At 36.8% G+C, this 24,951-nt stretch overlaps 4 protein-coding genes across 4 annotated transcripts in view; 1 reads left to right on the top strand and 3 right to left on the bottom strand.

Moving 5' to 3' along the window:
* Hmgcr (HMG coenzyme A reductase) overlaps positions 1 to 4,018 on the bottom strand; it is a 37,437-nt gene extending 33,419 nt beyond the window's left edge. The window contains exon 1 of the mRNA XM_018540473.1: positions 3,754 to 4,018. The gene's annotated coding sequence lies outside the window, so the exon portion shown is untranslated. The remainder of the gene's footprint in view (positions 1 to 3,753) is intronic.
* Positions 4,019 to 5,353: 1,335 nt separating this feature from the next.
* On the bottom strand, positions 5,354 to 6,840 carry LOC108774391 (protein MEF2BNB homolog). The gene is made up of 2 exons (XM_018540486.1): positions 6,469 to 6,840; positions 5,354 to 6,025 (listed from the first exon to the last, which is right to left on the bottom strand). Exons 1-2 carry the CDS (start codon positions 6,521 to 6,523, stop codon positions 5,556 to 5,558), a joined length of 525 nt encoding a protein of 174 aa, XP_018395988.1. The 5' UTR covers positions 6,524 to 6,840; the 3' UTR covers positions 5,354 to 5,555.
* A 500-nt stretch (positions 6,841 to 7,340) lies between these two features.
* SsRbeta (signal sequence receptor beta) lies at positions 7,341 to 9,693 on the top strand. The gene is made up of 4 exons (XM_018540484.1): positions 7,341 to 7,527; positions 7,951 to 8,095; positions 8,560 to 8,874; positions 9,352 to 9,693. Exons 2-4 carry the CDS (start codon positions 7,952 to 7,954, stop codon positions 9,466 to 9,468), a joined length of 576 nt encoding a protein of 191 aa, XP_018395986.1. The 5' UTR covers positions 7,341 to 7,527; position 7,951; the 3' UTR covers positions 9,469 to 9,693.
* A 762-nt stretch (positions 9,694 to 10,455) lies between these two features.
* On the bottom strand, positions 10,456 to 18,566 carry Gp210 (nucleoporin 210). The gene is made up of 9 exons (XM_018540466.1): positions 18,388 to 18,566; positions 16,295 to 17,518; positions 12,671 to 16,013; positions 12,335 to 12,590; positions 11,998 to 12,239; positions 11,118 to 11,264; positions 10,907 to 11,033; positions 10,765 to 10,821; positions 10,456 to 10,649 (listed from the first exon to the last, which is right to left on the bottom strand). The coding sequence occupies exons 1-9, from the start codon at positions 18,564 to 18,566 to the stop codon at positions 10,456 to 10,458; spliced, it is 5,769 nt and encodes a 1,922-aa protein (XP_018395968.1).
* Positions 18,567 to 24,951: the final 6,385 nt, after the last annotated feature.

Below are 24,951 nucleotides of genomic sequence, written 5' to 3'. Positions count from 1 at the left end.
ATATTATTACTCAACATCTATTCAAATATCTAATATAAGAATATAATTAATTATACAATTATGTATAATTAAATATTAAATCTCAAAGGACTGTACATGTGAGACCATAACCAGTAGGAAATAATGCCTTTAACTAGCTGAATCTTAGGTGCTTATACATAATTTTGTGTAAATTTATACACTACGTATGTAGTCCTTCAAAAACTGCGCAATTTTTCGATCTTGAAACACAAATTCTATTAAACTACTGCAGTAAATTGCGAGTTAAATTGACTAGCAATTTAGCAATTCGATGTTCTTTACGTATCTTAAAACGATTTTAATAATGTTGAATGACTTCAAAATTTGTAAATAACAAATTCTTATTGAGAAAAATATTACTTCGGCCGGGAATCGAATCCGGACCTCTATTCATTCCACCCTAAGTCTTTAAGACTAACGAGACTCGCACGGAATGCTAAAGATTCGGGTTCAACTACTGGCCGAGGTATTTTTTGCAATAAGAATTAAATATTTATAGATTTGAATATGTTATTAAGATCGTTCTAACAAGGGTATCGATCATGAAACTTTTTCCCTACGATGAAAAGACGTCTGTGAAGCTAGCATATCATATATCAGCATTGCAAAAAATGACAACAGTTCTGCTCGCATCCACCATAGTTCTACAGTTCTATATCGGTTTTATCAATAGTTCTACCGAATTACGTCCAGAAAATCGATTTAAAATATGAGATGCCAACTTCCCATCTTACCATCCAGCATCTCACCGGATTTCGAACGTATGCGGTGTAAAATACAAGAAACCAAAGAGTTCTATCGTTAAAACTCAATACTTCTAGCCAAAAAACCAAATAAACTGCTCGAAAACGGTATATATTAATATAATGAAAGATAATAATAATTGACTCGTATGATTTAAAAATCGAGGAAAGTGTAAAGTGTAAAGCCTAATCGAGTCTTGAAAACAAGATGTTAATGTTTATTATATTGTGTGAAATTTATATACTGCGTATGTAGTCCCCCCGCGACGCGAACAATGTGAAGAATATCACTTCGTCGACTAGCCAACAGAGGTCTATAGTTACTCATGCCATTTCTCGCAAGTGCTTGATTACATGTGTAATTGTTTATATAGAACTTCTTTCTAACATCTTTCCAGGCGTCTAAGGTAGGCTCCCACTACATTACCTTACTGATGAGTCCAGTAGTGGAAGCCGGGACGAAACGCCAACTCGTGATATTCTTCACAATCTCAGCTTCTCTGAGTTTAAATTATTAATTTATTATTAAATTTTAATATATGTCTTCCAACATATTATTAAGATCTAATAAGATGCTATAGGCATCAAAAAGTGGTTAAATTGATTCTCAATTTAACTAAAGTGATATTACTGCGGTAGTGAATATGTATGCGTCAATGCTGAAAATCCATCAGCGTCGCGGGGGGACTACATACGCAGTATATAAATTTCACACAATATAATAAACATTAACATCTTGTTTTCAAGACTCGATTAGGTATATATTAACACGTACAGGTATATATTAACGGTATATATTAACACGTGATATGCTAGCCGAATGACGACAGTTCTGTGAAAAATGCGGTACTTATCATGTAGACCTGACGAGTTCCGAAGAGTTTTGATGATAAAAAATAATCATAAATTATTTAAACAATTTTTTACACCCGAAAAAGGCACTTTTCATAGCATATGTGTGATATGCTGGCCGATTGGTGATAGTTCTGAAAGATTTATGGCATTTATCGCGTAGATCTAACTCTGCCCTGACGAGTTCCAAAGAATTCTGATGATAAAAATTATTTATTAATTTTTTAAACAATTTTCAATATCCGAAAATGAAGAAAAATAAGAGATAAGTATTTTTTTATATCTTCTCCTTCTTCGCACAAAAATGATTATCGTTGAAACTTTTATAGAAAAAGATTCACAATAAAAATAGAAAATGGCTTCAAGAGTTTAAAACTATAATAAACAATTTTTTATTACAGGTTTAAAGTTTTTTATTATAGTTCTATAGTCCAATATTCATTATAATTTTCATTTAAAAAATGTTTTTCTATCTCTTATAATTTCGACGATATTTTCGTATTGGGTCCGAAAAAAAAAGATTGTTTTTAAGAGAGGTGTTTCACCCTTTTAACGTGCAGTTCAGCTGATATACAAAAAAGATACGTATCTCTGATTTTTATCCACAAAACAACATATTAAAAACTCATCAAAATCGGAAAGCAATTGGTTGTGCTCTCTTGTGTGTGTGTAAAATGCGTAAAGAAGATCGAATTGTTAAATTACTATAGTCAATTTAACTCGTGATATTACTGTGGTAGTTCGATAGAATTTACGTAAGACCGAAAAATTGTTTCGGCGTGTAATTTAAAGGACTACATATGTAGTATATAAATTCACACGAAATTATACGAGCACTTAAGATCCAGTTAGACTGTTAAAGATATTATTTCATATAATTAATTGTTATAAAAACAAGAGAATATACAAGGATACTTAACAAAAATTCTTCAAAATTAAAGGATATTACGAGTATTTAGAAAAAAGTATAGAAAGTTTCAAAGAATGCAAATGACGTCTAATGCCCGTTTCTACTAATGTATATAGATTTTCTTTAATCTCTTCGTTTCTGATTCTATTTGTGTGTGAGAACACAACAAGTTAAAAAAGTAAGTTAAACGAGATTAAACATGGATATATGCATAATATTTAAATATGGATATAAGCAGCCTATAAAATAAAATTAATGAATATGGTCACATTTAGGACCGAAAAAAAAAAACGTTTTAAGATGGTCACATTTAAGACCGAAAAACGTTTATTTTAATTGAATTATATTAAAGACAATTTCTCATAAAAAAGATCCAGTGTAGTGGTATATGCTCATTATTTATCTTAGTTTATAAGCAGCCTAGTCACAGATTAACTTTAATCTCAGTTCAATTTACTTTTACTTTACCTTTTTCTAATTTTACGGCCCCGTTTCATCAATGTAAGATTAAGATTCTTAGAATTAGAAAAAAAATAAAGAAGTGGAATTGGGTCATAACAGAGACCTCAACCTAACCCGAATTAATTCAACTAATATGAATAAAGCTATTAAATTCATTAATAGAATTATGTTTAATGTATAGAAAAATTAAAAATAACAAACCGTATATTAGAAATTTTATTAAGGAGTTCTGTCGGTCGAATTAACCGCCGATTAAGTTTATCAGTTTTATCAAAGTCGTCCTATTGTTACAAAAAATGGAGCAAAGTTCATCGTTCGATAGTTCGATCCAATATCGTCAAACGATCCTAAATCCTAAATTTTTTACAGAAAGGAGAGTGGAACTGGTAAAAAGAGAGAATACATGTAATTTGTCGTTACCAATGAAGTCATTTAAATTAATTGTCAGAGTCCGAAAATTCCGCTCGTCGATCGATCAACCGGTTGATAAATGCCTTCCACATTTTCGGTCTATCTGCGCAGAGATTGCGTTATTACAAGCACGTGCGATAAATAAATATGTTTTACACGGATCGTTGTACAATCAGGCAACACATAACCTATATGTGCAGAGACAGCGAACAACGGGTCTATTTTTTGTAGCCGAGTTAGTGTACACTTTTGGAACTTAAAGTGAGATAGGTGTATATTTAATATTCGACGAAAGCGAGAAAGAGAGTGCAGTCTAGTGTACAAATAAAAGACAGACTTAAATGACTGACTTACGTTACGATGTGCCGGGACGTCGATGATGCCACCAAGGAGGTGCCGTCTGCCGCGAGTCGACGCCACCCCTTCGGGTGCTCTCCCCTTTAACCAACTCTCATCTTCCCGGCATCTAATCACCCAGCTGCATTAACCGCACTGCATGTAGTTGAATGTAGTTCATGCCACTTTATGCGGACGACGACTGTCCGAACCGAAGTGCAAATCCTTTCATTACGACATCTACACGACATTTCGGAAACGTATTGCATCATGTATTGATCGTGGCACATCCTTGCCAGAATTAGGTCGGTACATCTCTAGTTTAACCCACCTTCTCACGAATTAATATGCCAGAATACACTTGATTCGTAGACTCCTGTACCGTTCCCACGAGCGATTAACATATATTTATCATTATTGTAATTATATAGTGATAGATGATCGTCAATAACTGACACTTTAGAAATTTTATAAATAATCGATAACTATAATAAAAAGTACGCTATATTTAACATGATTTTTTGAATATGTATAGTCTTATTTAATCACACACATTACATTATATCATTAATAATAATAATAATAATTTAGTATTATTCATCGCTATTTTGGTAAAACATATTTTTGTTATACGCTTATGATAATGAAAATTCTACGCAACAAGATATAAATTCGCTGAACGGACGTTTCTGCGTGTTTTTATTCGCAGATGCATTTTTCTAGCCAAAGATAAAAGAATCATTTTACTATATAATGTATATATGCATGTAATATTATTCGTGAGATCTATCAACGTACGTTCTTAAAAAAAATTTGCATAAAGTTTCTTCTTTCCAATTTAAAAGTAAAATAAAATTATCAAGGTATATTCGACATTAATTTAAAATGACATTCTACAACAAAAACATGTGGAAATTATATTTAAAAAAATTGTAATGTTATCAGTAATGCGATTTAATATATGCACTATTAATTCGAGTCGTAATTAAAATGCATATTTGTGCAACGTGTAAAAAAACTCGATAAAAACTAACGTAAAAATCGTAAGACGGGGACGTACATCAGTCGTTTATGATAGAATAATGATACTTGTGACAACAGAATAAGTAAAGTGATGCGACGAGTCGAGTCCTGGACTCGTCAAACTCGATTCTTAAGGGTCGACAGGAGTGACCCGTGAAGACCAGAAATATTTTTGTTATGCCTTTTTTTACAAAAAAATAGCTCTGTACGAGCCTTCAAGAGCCTTTTCTGATTACGAATATCATAATCAAAACACGATTCATGTTATATTTTAGCCATAATTTCAGCATAAAGGTATACATTTATGAGTGCAGATCAGTGCAGATCTAGATCAGTTATGCTCATTTTTCTTCTCGAAGAAATAATATTTCCTTATGAAACCTGTTGGGATTTCATTGTTATATTGCTGGGAAGGCTCGTACAGAGTCAGATTTGCAAATTGATTCTTGAAAATTTTTATTAAAATAAGATCATGTATATACACCTCTCAACTGCACCATAGTACACATTTTCAATTTAGTTGAGTTTAAATTGTATCTAATATAATATTTAAATTATTCGACTCGAGTCCGCGAACTCAAGTTCAGATTCGATTCTTTACTAAAATGAATACGAGTTACTCGATTCTCGAAATAAACGAGTTGTCGCATCACTAAGAAAATAAGAGTAGAAATGTTTCTGTTCATCATGTTTATTGTAGCAATAGTATTATGTACGACGTTGTAATCTACACGTATAAAATTCACGAATGAGCGAGCTGTTATCACAGAAATTCGAGCGTTCCTTCCTCCATCTTTCTAATTGTGGGTGGTGGTTGATCGTTGTGTATCGCTTGAGTGACGGGCATGATTCATCATCGATTCCACGCGATTCGCTGTTTCCCGTACCACGTCCGAGATCTCATCCGGTAGATGATCCAACGTCGGGATATGCGCCGACAGTCTCTTGTAGACAGAGTCCCTACTGCCGTCCTTCTTATGTCGCCTTTGCTCCTCGTACTTGAGCTGCTGCTTGAAAAATATAGCGTTCTTGATGAATTCCAAGGTATTCTCAAAACTCTTCCCAGCGCCCTGCATCGTTCGGATAGCGCTGACCGCATACTCCACGTCGTAGCATCTACCTAACAATTGTTGCTGCAGCGCTAGCACCTCTACGCGTTTCTCCACCATTGGTGGCAACGCTTTCCTCACGTGTTCCTGCAGTCTGTAAAATGCAAGCGATGGCTCGTTCGCGACGATGTGCATGTTTTCTGATATACGTTCCGTTGCTACAACAACAAAATTTTATCATGAATTAATATTTGTGTTCTGTCACATATTATACATATATCAATGTTAACATATGTGTATATATTTAATCCTTTTTAATTCTTAAAAGCTAATCGACATAGAACTGTTGAGTCTGTAACTCAACTTATGATATCAGGTCAAAAATTTCAAATAAGTTAAATTAAAGCTCAATTTACAATTATTTAAGCTTAATTGTAAATAATTTTAAATTTATATTTATAAATTAACCAACCACACGATCGAATTAGCTAATCACAATAAAGACCTTAAGATTATATAATGTAAACAACGGCAACATGTTGATTTTCTTATTGCTTTAGTTTTCTGTCTGCCATACATAGCTCTTACAACACAACAATTACTTATAACGTGCTTACGCAATTGTAGAAAGGGCTTAAAAAGGTATCAAAATAACCCTAACCTTTCTTAACTTTCGTTTCTAACTCTTGATCAGATTGATACACTTTAGCAGCCATCGTTTGAAATATCACGTCAGGCCGAAATCTCGCAGTTTTAAATGTTACTTCGACGTGTCAATTCGACATGTTAAGATGTAAATATATAGCAACTCTAATCACACAGTCCTTGCATGTAAACGAAATAAGTCAGGATCGTCGCGTCACGGAATTGTTCCTTCAAAATAGACGCTCGTTTCTTCTGAGACACGGTCTTCTACCTTTTATCTTTCTCTTTTCAAAATTTTTCTATATTCAAACAAATATGTATGATCAAAGTAATGAAATCAACTGTATTTTTCCACCGCGCATAATAATCCAATCGAGCGACTGTCACGATCAGCTGATCGTCAACGGAGGAGCAGTTCTACATTTTATACTTCTACACTTGCACCTATTCAATTTGCACTTTACAGCGATAATTTCCCTTATTTATCAAGAATCAAGAGCGAGGCACAAGATCAACGTCGACATTTTTTAATGTAACAAGAAAATTTTATACAATATATCTTGTACACTGAAATACTTTGTAATCCGGGTTTGACAATTAATCAGAACACCCCTTTCCTCTTAATTCCGATGAAATTTTTTTTATTTTTCCATTTCGGATTTATTAATAAAAATTTCATTAAGGAGTTCTCACGAAGATCGTCGATTGCTTTATATTTCTACGTCAATTTTGAGAATTATTGGTACTTTAAGAATGAAGTTATTCGGGTTGGGAGGGCAAATGCATTCATAAGTTCATACGAAAGGTGCGCCATCGCCATCTTAGCGCTCACAGAGCGTACCGGAAGTAACGATGTGTACATGGACCTATCATCCCGTGTCCGGAAACGTGGCAGCGTACAGGGCGCTGTTGGCACGTCTCCCGGGTATATTCCATTCCGGTGTCGGGTGCTCCTGTTGTATACGTACGTATGGGACAATTGGCACTGAGTGAGTGAAACAAAAGACTGTTTGCGCGTTTTGAGACAGCGGGTAGCAATAATCATCGGTCATCAAACATCTTTACAGAGAACAGCGTGAGTTCTACGCTTCACTTTTTTATTTTTAAACACACTCGCGAGGATAAAATCGAAGGATTTTTCTCTTGAGGTTGATAACAGGTCGAAACTTTTAGTGGTACATCACACATATTCTCGAATTTCTGCCCCGAAATGGAATAATTACGACCGTAATAATAAACAAGATAATTGTTCCACAATATCTTTGAGATATTATAAAAATTTCATACAAATTGCGTTACTTTTGAATGCATCTGTCAGAGTCCTACTCGATGACGGAATCGTCAAGTTGCACATAAACGAATAAATCAATGAAAAGTTGACATAAAGTATCGTGATGTATGAACTAAGCAACTCACATCGGTGAATTTATGTACATTAATAGCGTTTTACAACGAAAATTGATAACAAAATAGTTAATAAGACCTTTTAATTTTACAGAATGAAGTGGCACATCTTATTCGCAGCACTCGCTGCACTGTGTATAACTGTATATGCAGAGGAGGAGGAGGAAGCTGCTAGATTATTAGTTTCTAAACAGATACTCAACAAATTCTTGGTAGAAAATATGGACATAGTTATTAAGGTAACAAAAAGAGATTTCTGCTATATTCAATGCTTCTGACATAATCACTTTATTAAATCTGTTTTGGATTGTTTATACTTTTTATATTTAGTGTATCTTTTTGCTTTCTTTTTCTTCAAAGCCTAAATATACGTTTATCTCATTTTAAGTGCATAAAGTTTTAAGGACTTTAAATAACACAAACAGATCTATTGAAACATTCTTTCAAAATGGCTGTATTTAGCAAAATGTTTATTTTGCAACTGTGAAAGTTTTCTTCATTGAAAGATAGGATCACACATTCTTTCAGATCTATGTGTAAAAGTGTAATTCAATTAACGCAAAGAAAATTTCTAACAGTTGTAAGTAAACATTTTGCTGAACGTGGCTAATGATCTACTTCAATGGATGTTTTCTAAACTGTTAAAATATTATTTTACTTAATAATTCGCATTAAAATATTATTAAACATAAACAATTTGTAGTATACTATTTATAATACTGGCAACGTGGCAGCGTTGGAGGTTGAGATCACGGACAATTCGTTCCATCCAGATCATTTCACTCACGTAAGCGGCGAGTTGAACGCTAGAATTGATCGCGTACCACCCTATACCAATGTGAGCCATACTGTAGTAGTAAGGCCGCGCAAGTTTGGATATTTCAACTTTACTTCAGCTGAAGTTCTCTATCGTCGCAAGGAAGATGCTCCTAGATTACAAGTGGCTGTGAGCAGCGAGCCTGGCGAAGGGCTCATTGTGGCATACAGGGACTATGACAAACAGTTTTCATCTCATGTGGTAAATATGAACGCGTATATTTGTATAACAATTATACAAATATTATTTGTAATAGAGTAGTTACAAGGTATTACAGAAAGAAGTAACTTTATAGATCTTTACAATTAAAAATATAATCACATATATATGTATATATATAACAAGAAGAATAAATACTATAGAGTCTTATATATCACAAAGTGTACATATTGTAACTGTACTATTTACGCATTTTTATTTTCTATTTCTCAATTTATACGACGATATTTAATTTTATTTTGTTTTTGCCAAGATGATTGTAAATTATTTTATTTTTGTCATATATTGTATAATGTATGTTACACTGTTTCCTTTATAACAAAATTACAATAATTATTACCTAAGGCCTTAGTTGAAAATTAAGTAGTATATCTATGTATCATCTTAAATTTTTAATCTATTTCTATATATCTTAGAGTTAAGTTTTAACGCTACAATACAACTTGTTGTATCTTGCAGGTCGATTGGGCCGCGTTCGCCGTGATGACTCTACCTTCCCTGCTCATTCCATTTGCTTTGTGGTACTCGAGTAAATGTAAATATGAAAAATTATTGAAAAACACAAAAAAACATTAATATATTACATATTAGAGTCGTTTCTAGAAATGTCTAGGTCACTTTATAAATTTTCCTATATTATTGTAAGAAACACAACTGTTCCATTACATACATATACTTTTGTAATAAACGTGACACTATTTATGAACATCATGTTGCATTGTTTGTATTTATGAGTATATTTCAACTTCTTGGATATTTTTGTCATCTAAAGAGAGTAAAATATTTTGATTTATTACTAAATTTTCTTGAGTTTTCTTTTTTCTTATTTCTCCTCAAAATGTTTTACATTATATTTGGCACCAGAAATCTAATCTGGGTTTTTTTACTTAACAAGTGAATGGTTAAGCTATTTCTAACGCTTCTCTATTCAACTTAGAATACAACTTGAAAGATTGTATTGCTATACATATATTCTAGAAATGTATACATATCACAGCCTCACAAAACAAAAAAAGTTTTCCTTTCTGTGATAATATGCAATATAATATCGTGTATATTAATAATAAGTTGGCTGTAATTTTATTTACGCAACTAAAAATATATAGTTGCATGACTAGGAACTGTCGATATCGTTATAAAAATGAAGATAGTACACAGAATCGTGTATCATGGCAATGTTAACAACATACTATTAGAATCGCACTTTGCACACACACACACACATACACATACTGCTAATCATACATATGTATATATAATATCATACATTTCTGTCACATCAAGCAAAGAGATAAATATAACATTTTACAAAAGCTAAGCTTGTTTTTCTTAAGAAATGTAGAATTGTTTCCATTAACAAAACAGATGACAATTTTGACTTTAAGGCACAATTCTGCAATGATTCACTATAATGAAAATAATTCTTAATGGAAGCATTAGAAGCTTTTTTTTGGCAAAACTAAACCTTTCTCATGAAATTGAGTATTTTAATTTAAATGTTTCCTAGCGATATTGAAACGGACATTATTTTCTGACAAATTTTTGTCAATAATTTAGAGAGTTCTAATGTATATCTCTTCTCCTAATATATGGTGTACCAAAACTACGAGGGTCACCATATGTCACAGATGTTTCGAATGCCGAAAAAGGCCTTAGCGGCGGAGTTCGGAGCGGACTGCTACTTGGAGTAGTAGTCGTCGGAGTAGTTGTACATGGAGTACAGATCGTCTTTTTTATCATCGGCGGAGATTTATCAGCTATAAAGAATATCATTAATGTCATAATGTTGCATTGAGAAAAACAATGTAAGATAAATATAGTAACATTAATGTCAATAAGTAAAATCCTGAAAAAAAAGAATGGTATACATACCAAAAATACTTCTGTTCCTGATTGTTAAATCGACAGCAGCTACTTTATGTTTCCAGACTGAAAAACCACAAAATTCACGTTAATATAGTACTAAAAATAATATAAGTAATAATATTTTTAAAAAATTCAAATCTAGCTTTACCATAAAAAATTGTAATCACAATAACAGCAAACGTTCCCAGCGTGTATCTTTGAAAATACATGTAATTGATCCATTGTACTCCAGACATAGGGATGAATTGATTATACCTCGCAACACGTATATGAAGCTGGAAAGAAACGTGTCATAAAATAATAATTGCTAACATCATAGTTACATAAATGCGTTTAAAACACACATGCATTTTACTTACGGATATGTTTTGCTTGGTCAAATCGTTTGCAATAAACACTTTTTGTCCCTGAATCTCTTCTTGATTATGCATTAAACGCAATTTATATTGCATTGTAGATTTAGAGACATGTTGCCAAGTAATGGCCACACCATCTGGTACGTCAACCTAATACAAAAAGTGTTAGTGTTTCAAAATTAAAAAAATATATACAAAATAAAGAACATTAACATTTAGTAAGTATTACAAATTTTAAGCTCAAGGACTTAAAATTTCTATTATTTGAAATGTTAATATTGAGTATTAAAATCTTTCTAGGGCCGTACAAATAATAAACACAAACAAGAAGAAGAGAGCCAATAACGGTCAAAGCTGGATCACAGTGCTTATTATAATTATGTGTGAATTTTTTATACTGCGTATGTAGTCCCCCCAAAAATCGAGACGCTGATAGTTTTTCAGCATTGACGCATACATATTTACTACCGCAGTAATATCACGAATTTTAATTTATTATCTTCAGATTTTAATGTCATTCAAAACACTATTAAGATCCACGATGCTATGAGCATCAAAAATTGTTAATCAATTAAATTCGTGATATTACTGCGTTAGTAAGTATGTATGCGTCAATGCTGAAAAACTATCAACGTCGCGATTTTTGGGGGGACTACATACGCAATAAAATTCATACATAATTATAATAAGCACTGCGATCCAGCCTTGACCGTTATTGGCTCCCTTCTTCTTGTTTGTGTTAATATTGAGATTTTAGAATTTCTAATTCCAGCAAACAAAGAAATCAATAAAATATTAAAACATTTATTAATAATTGTAATCTTATCATTTCTTATGCATAATGCTAAGGTTTCTTAAATAGATTTTTAAACAAACGACTTACAGTGAGATACTGTAACACCAATGGCAAACCATACACCTCTAGCGTTGTTGACAGTGCATTACCACTTTGAGTACTGACAAACATAATCTCCTTAGCGTCGATATATACAGGTGGCAAATAAGTGAGTTCCAGAGCTGTTGACTCGATGTCCCGGCTCTGGACATTAATTTGAATATGGCTTTCTAATATACTAGCAGCTATGGTCGAAGAACTCATCGGTATGATGTCGCAGTAATAGAAGCCTGCAATAAACAAAAAGAATAATTACAACAAGCTTGTTTTCATCATATCTCTAGTTTATCTTTTCTCTTCATCATGCACATGATACTGCACTGACCTGTCACGATATCAAATCGCGACTTCACGACGAATAGGTCCTTCACGCCAACTGGAGAGGTTGATGAAACAAACTGAATGTTGCACGAGTAGGGAAACGCGTTCAATGTAAATGACGATAATGTCCGACAACCGCCCAAACCTCTCGCTAATACGTTATTTTCCTTAATTTCTTCATCCTTTCCCTTCAGTACAAGTGGCACGCTGAAAGTTTCTGTGCCAGTGATGTTCCTTCCTCTCAAAGGAACTATAGATATCTGTGTGCAAAAAGATCATTTTATAATATATTGTAAAAAGCGTCATTATGACATTACAACGTTTCTTTGTTGTGAATTACCCGTGCGACTGGTAGAACGTTGACTTCTATTTCACTTTGCACGTGTGTCGCGAGACTATGTTTTATGACGGCGTGTCCGACGCTTCGTGCGCGACCTATGCCCGTGATGGGATCTACTACCAATATTTCAGGCGCGGAGGATTGCCAGTATCCTGGATCACCATCAGATGAGAGAAGCGGCATGGAGAAGCATATTACATCGCCGACAGTCAGGGTAGTCTTCGTCGGAAATATGATATCGCCGATCATCATGTGAACATAGTCATATATTCCACTGGGATGTTTCTCATTGAAGGTCTTCACAACTAGTTCGCCATTCTCGAGAAATCTGGCGGTGATAACGTTACTCGCGCCTACGGTAAACGACGCTAGATCAGCGCGATTTAGCATAGCCTTAACATTTGTCTCGGCAGCGTGGAATCTATTTCCTACGTTGTCATAATACTCAACGACGTAATCCAGTTCCATTCCCTTCGGTAACATATTCAGCTCTTCGCCATTCCGTATAAGTAATTTAGATTTCAGTGACAGCATCATGTAATGAATAGGCTTTACTTCGACAACCACCGTCAACGATTGCTTCAAATTGTACGCTTCCGTATTCGTAACTAAAATAATCGTTTGACCGTAATTCTCGCCGGATCTTACGATTCCGGTCTTCTCCACAGTCACGGCCTTCGCAGCGGGTGTCAAGGCGCGCAAATCCTCAGATTCGTCGCTGTATGTACTCGACAGGATCCTGTAGGTCGTCGTACTGTGTCTGTCGCGATTGGTTTGTAACTGCAGAACAGAGTTCGGTGACATTAATATCGTCAATACTGAATTTCCCGACGACGGTGGATTAGTTAAACGCAACTCTTCGAAAATCTCAATTTTCACGAATGTGGTGTATATCATGTCATTCTTGTTGAAGCCAGAAAGCATGTTGCAGGGTACGGTAGCGTTCAAATAGATTGTTGCCACGCCTGGCTTTATGGTTCTAGCTCTTAATGATACCTGATTTTGATATCTGATATTGATGCCAGTGCCTTCGTACATGTTATGCAAGGTCAGTAGACCAGAGTCGCTCGATGACCACGCGAAATTCAGCGGCAACTGCATGGAGCCGATGATGAGCGGCGTCAGATAATCAGGGATGCCAAATGCCCAGAGAGGGAACGTCGCGCCCACTTTTACTCTATTTACCGGGGTCGAGATCTTTATTCCGTCGAGATGCAGCACATATATATCAGCACGATCCTCCGAGTAAATCACTTTGTTACCCTTAGCATCAAGTCCAACGGCACGTACGTGAATCCCAGTCCAACCCGCTGACTTTCCTTCGAGGATCCCATTGCGATCGACGCGTAGAATATCGCCACTTGCTGTTGAGAATTCAATTTCAGCATTCGGCGGGCCACCGATGGTCTGCATTTGATAAATGGTACCGATCAGTATCGTCAGATTCCTCGGCTGGATTCGTAGTGGAACAAATACTTGCACGGTGATCGGTTCGCTGCGTATTTCACGATCGCCAGTCTTCACGAACGTCAGTTGACTTTCACCCTCCAACAAACCGTAGATTTTGTACAGTATTTGCTCATAGGGTGCGGTATCTTGTTCGTTAGCAGGTAATTGTTTGATCTCGATATATTCATTGTCGATCTCCGCGCGGAAATCTAGCGCATCAAGAGAGGGCAGTTTCACGATGTGGTCGTTCGTGTCGTAAAGTTTCAACGCAGCTGTCACGCATTTTCCCTTCTCGATTTTATTCACGGTGTCTACTTCAATAGCTGCGAGTTGTTGAATCTCCACATGTACTTCCGCTAATTTCGAGGGTAGGCAGAGATCCATCAATGTTATATGAAGGATACCTGGTTTCCTTGGCTTCACACTGATCGTTCTAGTCGTATCCATATACCGAATATCTGCTACATCCTTCGAACTGAGGATTAATTCGTAATAACCGGAGCCTTGGCTAACCTGCAAGTACGACTTCATGCTCGAATCATTCAAGATTATCAATTTATCAGGACTAACAACGGTGTCGTTCACCAAAGTCGCCTCTAAGGAAGCTTCTATCAATGGAGTTTCTACTCCGCCTTTCTCGTTTTCAATGGGAAATGGGGGCCATTCTGGTGAGATTTTCAGTCTGTTGAGGACGAGCTTCTGATAGCCAGTCAGAGTCGCGAATATCGTGAGAATTCCATGATGCTTTTTAAACATAATGTTTTGATAGTGACTCTTTGGCAAAACCACGTTCATGTCCGTCCAAGTCTCTTCCATCGTGCTGGATTGGATTTCTACAGTGCCACTACCTGACGGCTTCAAGTTCCATTCGATATTCAAACTTGTAATATTGTCGAACTGCTTGCCATCCTCATCTTTGACAATCACAGCAATCTTTAGACGCTTATCGCTGTGCGCCATTATCTTATCCGTGTTCTTACTGATCGGGCAATTCTTATTGTGTATTTCCTTGAATTCTGGTTGTAGATAGATGTACCTGGGCTTGCCACAGACAATCTCAATCGTTTCAGATGCGTGGGTGCGCCGACAATTTGAGAACAGGGGTACATTCGACACCGTGTACGTCAACGCAGTTTTGCCCAATGTCTTGCAGATCACTTTGAGAACGGCTTTGTCGAATGGTCCGCTTAATGAGTCCTCGTATTCGGTCACTTCGGCGATTTCCTCGTTCGATAAATGTATCTCCCTTGAGTAATCTTGAGATTTATTCGTCCACGGCAACGGTCCGCCCTTAAATACCACATATCTCGAGGACCCAACAGTGAGTAACGTTTCCTTGCTCTTTGGATGCATCGCCGCGAGCGGCTCGTATGCTGATATGGTGACATTATCTGTTAAATAATGGTCGATCACATCGTTGTTGTTCGCATTGTAGGCAACGGTCACATCGGATGTACCAACGCTGCGATAGTTTATTACGGTTATCACAGCACACGCGGCACCAATTGGTTGTGCATTCTTGTCGTAACTCCGTACGAAATTCACATCCGGAATATGCACTTCGAAATCGACATCCTTGCAGTCGCTAAAGGGTATCTCTCTGGCATCGGATCCATTAATCAGTAGCCCGAATAATGCAATGTGCAAATGAATAGGTTCTCCTATAGCCGCCTCCATGTTATATTCGATAATTTTCAGCTTTACGGGCGATAATACATGTATTTTTGCAATGTCTCTGTTATATTGATTTCTTGCCATTGTGACAGCTACTTCTGCCGTACCCGCTGACAGAATTTTGATACCACCATTCTGTGAAACGGCTAATATCGACGGTTGTCTACTGGACCAAACATATGACCCGTCTCCTCCACTCGCTTTCAGCATTATGTCGAATCTAGAACATATTAATAAAAAGTAGACAAAATAAATTTATAATTACTAACTTCAAAAAATAAAAACAAGATTTATATTTGCAAGCTTATATTTGCAAGCAAAATAAATGAAATAAATAAATAAAAAAACGACGGAAGAATACTAAATCGAACCGTCCTATTAAACTTAAAGTACATATTAAAACAAATTTATTTTATTTTTTAAATGTACATGTTTTGTTGATTCTTGGACCTATTTATATCTTTTATTAATCCTTCTGGTCAACAATGCCTTTATGCTTACCGAGATTTATTCACAATGTCCCATGGAACAGCCAAGACGCGAGGTTGAACCTTTACTGGTGTGTGTATCATGAGTTCGGCTCTCGTAAAGAGCTGTGACTCGAAGGCAATTCTTTTGCCACGTTCATCGATTATACCGCGCAATGTCGCTTCCACAGTCGTTATTCCACAAATGATCGGTATAACGACAGCATAAGTCCCATTTTGTGTAATCGATTTTGGCTTTAGATATTGCTCATCTATTTTTATGGAAACCTCCACGCCTTCTCCGATGTGGAATTTATGATCTTTGCTATTGTATAGTTCAACAACGATTTCGTGAGCATGACCTAGTACCAATCCCCAGTTTCTGTTTGGCAAAACAGAAAGGGAAATGTACGCAACTTCGTGTACGTTAACTATAGCGGAAGGTAGAATAACTGGATACTCTTCGCGGACATTCTTATCATGTAGGAACACCTTCGTACGTCCCAGTTTACGTGCATAGGCAAAATCATGATCGTTATTGATCTCCAATATGTCGGGATTCTCGGCTTCCAAATAATACTGGCTCAAAGACAAGCTGATTTCCTCTAAGCGACCTTGACGAGTGTGCATTATCCTGTACCTGAAGCTGTCATGGGCCATCATTGTTATCTCTGGTGGAATGATGATTAAATTGGCAATGACGACCAATTCCAGTTCTATGGATGGAACATATTTATACTCTGAATGTGGTAGTCTAACAGATACCTTAGCCGTGCCGGTTCTAACGCCTTCTATGAGAACAATGTGACCTTTCTTGCCAAAGCCATCTAACATAGCTATACTGATGGGCCTTTCATACTGTGATTCCTCATAAGTCATAAAACGGAGTACATTGCTCATGGGTTTACTGTCAGATGGCATGTATTTATCGGCATCGCCAATACTCCAAACAAATTCTATGCCTGCTAGAGTTGTAAATTCATTTCCGTGTTCATCGTATGCTCGGACCTCAAATGCTTCAGGTATATCCTCAATATATAACTCTCTCGTGGTAGTAATGAGATTTAGAGAGAAAATTGCATCTACTATAATGTCGCATCGTAGAAAGTGGCCACTATTGATATCCTCCGCTAAAACAATTGCAGTATTCCTCGTCAATTCTCTTGTTATAGTTTGAATCAATACCGCTGGAGAACATGTTCTATCAAAATTCTCGTTTAGGGGAATCAGCTGTATAATATCCAAACGTGAAGTAGACCTATAAAACAAAGAAAGAAAAATAGTGAATAGAAAAACAGAAAAATTAGTCAAATTTAAAGGAATTTCTCTGTAACACAAAATGTTAATAAACATAAAGTATTGAAATAATTGAAGATAAATATGCAAGTATCTTTCTAGATGCATGTACTATCTAACCTCCTCCAGAATTAATAATAGATTTATTGGATCTACTCAATTATAAATCACACAGCATATTTTATCCAAGAGATATCCTGAAAATGTAGAGACGTTTTCAGACATTTTTAGGAGATATAATTAGAGGTTTGTTCTATATGAGCTCTGTTAAAAATATCAAGTTCTCTTTACATCTACAAGTTTCAATTATATTTATTAAGTTTTTTTAAAATTAATTAGTATTTTTTATTCAACATAAATTAAATAAATCAGATCCAGTGTTGCTATCTGTGTTTTTGGCATCAGAGCTTTGAAATATAATATTGACCATTTCGCAAACAAGCATGGATCTATCTTATTCTATTCTAAGCAAAAGAGAGTAGCAAAGACTACGTCACAGGGACGCAATCTTTAATTCGCGGGAAAATTATATTGATCAAATTACAATAAGGACACGAATGCCAGCAAGATATTCGGGGTTCGTTCCGTTTCACGCATGATGTATCATTTTATCCTTCTTCATACATATTCGGTAAACAACGGAAAAAAGCTAAAATGATACATCATATGCACTATGCGTGGAATGTATTTCTAATTGAGGTTATAGCACGACCGGCAACGTGCTACGTAACGGAAAGTTCATGTTCAAGGGAGATAATAGCTTCGCGCAACCAGGAGTCGACATCGACACGATTACTAGTTACAAGAAACGAAAAGAACAGATATAATCACCATTTATAGCAACCGCCGTCTGTCACCTCCAGCGTGAAATTCACCGCGAAATTGTTGAATACAGGCAACAGGACCCGAGGGACATTCAATCTATGCGCTGTGGAAACCGTAGTGGCGTAAAACGCTGCAACCAGACCGATGAACAGCACGCCTTTCCAAAGTATTGTTGATCCGAACATGTTGCGCGTGTATTATTGTATTACCAAGTACCACATTTATCACGCACGATTTCAACCGCCTTTGACTTCGAACTTCGAACAGCTTCGAACTCGAACTCAATAGGAATGTTTGATACTTTATCGATATTTTCAGTATCGATATTTTTCAGTACAATATCCGATATTTTTCATCGATACTTTCGGTTCGATAGTTTCGATACTTTTTGTACGTATCGACATGTCGATAAGGTAATTTCATGCAGCGAAGCTTCGCTGGCGATGGGTGTTTACGACAAATGGTCGGATTTCCAATCCGATCGAACAGTGGTACTCAGGGTGCGTTCCGAGTCGCGCATGAAGCGCGTAGACGGCATAGAAAGTCGTTCCGAGTTAACTATTGCGCGCTTCGAAAGCGCTTCGAGAGTACTTGAATTCCCCAGATTGTACTAACCGTACTGAATTCTTAGCACTCCACTCAGCGCATTGACTGCTTCTCTTTCGACCTGAGGCAGTTGATGCGTCTGATGCGTTCATGCGGTCTATGCGCATGATTTGTAATTCGGAACGAGCAACGAGTACCGGACAATACAACAATGAACGGACGCATATTTGCGATTTGCGATGGAACAGCGATTACAGCAATTGCATGATTTCCCGGTCTTATTAGAGGATAAAAATAAAGTATTAATTTTATTTTTAAATGAAGAGGATATGGCGAAAGTAAGCCAAGATAAAATTAATGGCATTATTCAACAAAAATTAAAAGGGCGAAGTAAGAGTCAGAAGTAAATTACATTTAAAATAATATTAAAATGTTAACATATTTACAATAGAAATATTACAAAAATTGCTTAACAATTGTTACGCGCAGCATGTTTTTAATTTTTACAATTGTTACGCGCAGCATGTTTTTAATTTTAAGTAACGGGCATAATGTTTTTAATTTTAAGCAATTTTTTGTAATATTTCTATTGTAAATATGTTAACATTTTTAAATTATTTTAAATGTAATTTACTTCTGACTTTTACTTCGCCCTTTTAATTTATGTTGAATACTTTCATCAAAATTAATGGCATATTATTTTACCTTGATTTATTTAATGTATAGATTAGACGTTATATTAATTAGGAATTACGCGATCGACGTAATCAATAATTTTTTCAACTCCAATTTGTTTTCCACGTGATTTATCTACTATTAATAGAAAAAATATTTTCTGCGTATCACTTAGAGATATGCCTTCGACTTTATTTTCACTATCGCTCGAGTCGGAACTGTCATCGGAACTTTCATCATTTTTCTTTAAAAGTATTAAAGAAGAAATTACAATTATTAGAAATTGTTTATTGACGTCTTGTATAGCGTCCATCTTGAACTCGCATAGCTCGCACAGGAAACCGGTCCGAATTCATAAGCGCTTCATGCGTGTTATGCGCGCATTGAAAAAACGGAACAATTTCAAAGTGTTGTGCATCAGTATTGCAGTCCACGCGCTTCATGCGCGACTCGGAACGCACCCTCAGTCACACTCAGTTGGTGCATTTCAAAAAAACTCCCTAGCTTAATCGGGGATTTTGGTGCCTGTCTCAGGAGGTAATCGGATTGAGTTGAACGGATCGTGAGAGAGGAACAATTTTGCGAATTTGCGTATGAACTTAATAAAAGCAGAATGCATAAAGACAAAGAGATACATACGTTAACTACTATTGTAATAATTATTGTGTATTTTATTCTAAAATGTATATCAATAATGGAAATATGTATAGTATAGTAAAAGAATTCTGGAAAAGTAAATATATAACCTCACTTTATTAATTTTTTATAAAATATGTATAATAAAATATATTTTTGCAGAAGTATAAGATTTGACAATTTTTAAATATTCCATACAACAAATATATCCATCCTTATATATGTATCCTATGTAAATTAATAATTTATATAGATATATAAAAAATATTTTGCAAAAGTCTGTGCTCCCCGCTTTATTGTAGAAAGTCCATTAATGTTTATATCATGCGACGATGCGACTGTTCCGTTGGCCATAATCAGACTTCTTCTTCTTCTTCTTAATTAATGGCTCCTGCCTCCATAAAGTGAGCGGAGACAATACGGCCAGATCACGTCTGATGTAGTATCGAATATAGTAAGTTGATACAGAGGGCTCCGGAAGTTTCGGCGCAACGAGACGAAAAGTTTTCCGTCCCAGTATCACACAACCTAAAAAGGTTGGGATTCTCGCGGAGAAGGAGCCAGCGGAACCTAGGAGATACCGCTAGGATAGGGAGGGGGGATCGATGCCACGCGCCGGCGTAGATACGTCGGCGATTTGTCCGCGAGAGAGCGCCGCCAAAATATGAATTACAGACGGCGATCGTTGGCAAGACCGAAACTGGCAAAGAGTCTACATAACTTGGGTGATGCCGCATTTAACGCTAGGATTAAAGAGGAATAAGGGTCTATTGTAGGTTTGAGGATAAGTTCCTGGAGAGCAGTTCTCAAAGGGGAGGCATGGGATTCGGTGAGCGGACAGTGAAAGACGAAATGAACAAGATCTTGGAGGGGAGCTCCACAGGGGCACGAAGGATCATCAATCAGATTTTTCCTGTAAAGGCTGTGATTAAGATTATAGTGGTTACTTCTGAGACGATTCATGGTGGTGATTAACATGCGAGAGAGCCGAGCGTCATAGAACCAGGGTTTTTTGGTTTCCTGGCTGTAACAATTTTTGAAGTAAAATTCTCCTTTATGATTGCTTGGACGATTGCTTTAAGTAGTCCTCGAAATTCCTTTCGAGATGTCTTTTTGGAATTGTATATAAGTCTGAATAGGGAACTTTGAAATTGGAGTCAATGCCTTCTCGGATGGCTTTTTTTGCCAGCTCATCCGCTGTTTCGTTCCCCTCAATACCGCGATGCGAAGGAATCCAAATGAATGTAATATGAGTATTGTTAAACTTGGCTTCCTCAATGAGAGCTCTAATATAATAGACGATGTAATTATTAGTTTTATTTCGAAAGCCTTTGTGTGTTTCTAGAACGCTCTTAGAATCCGACACTATTACTGCTTGTGTTAATCCGTTATGCAAGACAAACAACAGAGCGTTATAAATGGCCCAAGCTTCCGCGGTAAAGATTGACGCATAAGGAGAAAGCTTACACATATATTCCAGATTGAGCTGCGGAGAAAATACCGCAGAACTAACATAGGTGTTATCATCCACTTTGGAGCCATCGGTGTAAAACACATTGGCATTATGTAACTGGGTTTGAAAATGTTCTTCAAAGACGAGCTGCACTGCGTGTTTAGGTAGATCATCAAGGTTATTAAGAATAGCTTTAGGAAGAGAGAGGAAATCCGCATTTTCAACAGTAGAAGTAAAGGAGTTTTGATAGGCAGGTAGCGCTGGTGTAGTATGGAGGGTGTTCCTGTGAGACCACATGCGAAAGAAGACTAATGCTGCAGGAAAGTTCTTGTTAAGATAATGGTTGAAACCAGGATTGGGCAGCGAGATAAATAAGTCCAAAAGTATGTTGGTAACCGGATGTTCTTGGATAGATAGAATCCTGATAAAATATCTAGCTGCCAATAACTCAAATCTTAGTTTAAGTAGAGGAAACTTGGTTTCAGCGTGCATGACATTAATCGGCGTGGAAATCCGATATCCACATGCAAGGCGGATCGCTTGATTTTGAATCCGTTGTAGTTTAATAGTTGACTGGTTGCGCTTAAGAGCGAAAATAAGCGAGGCGTACTCGAAAGAAGCTCGTATCATGACTGAATAGATATTGAGCAAAAGACAGGGATTAGCTCCCCACCATGTTCCTCGTAACATCGATAGCACGGCAGAAACACGCTTACCTTTCGCAATGATATGATCCATATGCCTGTCACCAGAAAGTTTTGGGTCAAGGTAAACCCCGAGAAATCTCACTGAAGTCGAAGGAGAGATAGAAGTGTCATTAATAGAAATATCAAAGCTCATAGACCTTGGTTTCCTTCTCTTGGAAAATATCATGAGTTGAGTCTTATTGGCCGAGATCTCAAGGCCCCTGTCCCCGAGATATGCCTGAAGATTAAGTATCGACTGTTTAATAGAGCGAAGAGAGGACGAAGGATCAGATTGAGAAGAGAATATAACAGCAAATTGTAAAAGACGAGTATCATGATGTAGGATACTGTTGATATCTCTGAGGTATATGTTAAAGAGAGAGGGGCTAAGAACCGAACCCTGAGGTGTACCTTTGCGAGAGACATAAACGGGAGATAGAGAACCCTGTGTGACAAATTGCAGATTTCGAGAGGAAATAAGATTATGAATGAATTTGATAAGGAGAGGGGGAAAGCCAAGAGAAATAAGGTCTTGTACTAGAACATGTGGAAGGACGTTATCAAATGCCGACTTAACGTCAATGAATACCGCAATAGTATCGCGTCCGTTGATGAAAGAAGTATGGATATGAGTAACGAGTTGGATTAAATTGTCCTGACATGATTTGAATTTGCGAAATCCACATTGATTAGTCGGAAAGAGGAGTGGAATGGGAGAAGCCGGAGATTCAGAGATCCAGTATATCCTGTTAAGAATCATGCGTTCGAAAATTTTGAGAACACACGAGGTGAGAGATATGGGTCGAAAACCCGTGCCGTTAGGCTTAGGGATAAGGTAAACAATAGAGTGAGACCATTGCGAGGGAAAAACAGAGGAAGAGAATAGTAAGTTCAAGACGGATAATAGGCAAGAGAGAAGGTTATCCGGAAGGAGTGTCAGAAGGCGATACTCCACTTGGTCAAGACCGGGGCTACAGGAAGTTTTGACCCCATTTAATGATGCTTTAATTTCATTAAGCGAAAAAGGAGAGTCAAGCCAAGCGAGTCTCTGATCCGTAATAACCGGGATAGAGGGAAGAGGGGGGGAGCACGAAGGACAGATATTCTGAATCGTAGACTGAATACAGCCGTTCGAGTCCGAGTCTTCTGACTTCGAGGAAACCGAATGATTTACCACAAGGCTGCGATGTTTAAATCTTTTAATCATTTTCCACAATTCTGCGGAAGGGGTGAGATGGTTGAGTTTCTCACAGAAATCCCTCCATCCCTTGCGTTTAGCCTTGCGAAGAATTTTCCGCGAGTTCCGAACTGATTCAGTGTACATATCGTAATTTTCAGTAGAAGGAATACGTTTGTACAGCTTCAAAGCGGCTGCTCTATTCTTGATGGTCTCCTCGCATTCCGGAGTCCACCACGGAGCCGGTGGAGGAGCCTTAGAGGAGAACTTCCCGTCGTTGAAAAAAAGAGATAGATTTTTTATTTACATTTTTATTGGCAAGGTCAGGAGATTGTGTTACACATGACATTATGCCGTGGATAAAAGTATTATAGCCTTCTACCGGAGAGACCGATAAAGAGGCCGCCGAAGTCTCCTCAATTATGATAGGTGCTTTAAGCATAAGAGTTGGAGCGACAAGGTTCCATTGAAACTGAGTTAAACGTATTCTATGAGAGAAGATGTTGGTCGATCTAATTTTTTCGTTAATCGAAACAAAAATCGGAAAGTGATCACTACCGCAAAGGTTTGTTCCCACTGAAGCTTGGCAAAGAATGGCCAAGTCAGGGGAGGAAAAGAAGAGATCAATAACAGGAGTTTTGGAAGGAGGGGGGATGTAGGTGGGAGAAGAGATAGGGTTTAAACAGACATAATTCAAGGACTCCATTAGATCACATATCGCGGTGCCCGCCGAGTTGATCTTGTGAGCTCCCCAGCCCCTGTATTCTGTAACTCGTTAAGGCAGTTAACGACATCGTTGCGCAGATATCTTATGGTATAAAAAGCTGCGCAACGATGTCGTTAACTGCTTAACGAGTTACAGAATACGGCCTCAGAGGGGATGATGAGCATTAAAATCTCCGGTTATGAGAATAGAAGGAAATTGTTCAAGGAACGAGTGAAATTGGCTGATGATATCGCGAGGAAAAGGAGTATTAGGATGTCTGTATACACCGACGAGATGGGGAAGGAATAGCCGTCAGAAAAGACCTTAATAGATATTAATTCGACCGATGGCAAGAGGTCAGGTAAGGAATCAATTATCGAAAATTGAATTGAGTTCCTGATTAAAATAAGAAGGCCTCTAATATCGTGTGAAACTGAGTCCCGTCTAATACAGTCAAATCCCCGAATCGTAAAAGAGTGGGAAAACGATAAGCAAGTTTCGGTCAAGATAAGGATGTCAAGGTTTTCCATCATCTTCTCGATTTCAGGTTTTTTAAATAATGCACCGCGACAATTCCAGAAGGAGATTCTAAGAGGGTGAGATGGGGAAAGGTTGTTGTAATTGCGGGGGGATTGAGTAGGCATGATTGAAGTTAGAATGTCTTAGTGAAATCTGCAAGAATCTCTAGTAT

Source organism: Cyphomyrmex costatus, unplaced genomic scaffold, assembly GCF_001594065.2.
Source record: "Cyphomyrmex costatus isolate MS0001 unplaced genomic scaffold, Ccosl1.0 scaffold251, whole genome shotgun sequence".
NCBI classification, from domain to species: domain Eukaryota; kingdom Metazoa; phylum Arthropoda; class Insecta; order Hymenoptera; family Formicidae; genus Cyphomyrmex; species Cyphomyrmex costatus.
This window is presented reverse-complemented; position numbering and strand designations above follow the sequence as displayed.

Bases quoted from the DNA above. Each gene is read 5' to 3' on its own strand.
- LOC108774391 (XM_018540486.1), bottom strand. From the start codon at position 6,523: ATGGCTGCTAAAGTGTATCAATCTGATCAAGAGTTAGAAACGAAAGTT. The intron at 6,026-6,468 runs GTTAGGGTTATT...TTGTTGTTGTAG, and splicing joins AGAAACGAAAGTTAAGAAAG to CAACGGAACGTATATCAGAA.
- Gp210 (XM_018540466.1), bottom strand. From the start codon at position 18,566: ATGTTCGGATCAACAATACTTTGGAAAGGCGTGCTGTTCATCGGTCTG. The intron at 17,519-18,387 runs GTGATTATATCT...TTTGTTTTATAG, and splicing joins GACGGCGGTTGCTATAAATG to GTCTACTTCACGTTTGGATA. The intron at 11,265-11,997 runs GTAAGTCGTTTG...TTTTTGTATTAG, and splicing joins TGGTGTTACAGTATCTCACT to GTTGACGTACCAGATGGTGT.
- SsRbeta (XM_018540484.1), top strand. From the start codon at position 7,952: ATGAAGTGGCACATCTTATTCGCAGCACTCGCTGCACTGTGTATAACT. The intron at 8,096-8,559 runs GTAACAAAAAGA...AACAATTTGTAG, and splicing joins ATATGGACATAGTTATTAAG to TATACTATTTATAATACTGG. The intron at 8,875-9,351 runs GTAAATATGAAC...TGTATCTTGCAG, and splicing joins AACAGTTTTCATCTCATGTG to GTCGATTGGGCCGCGTTCGC.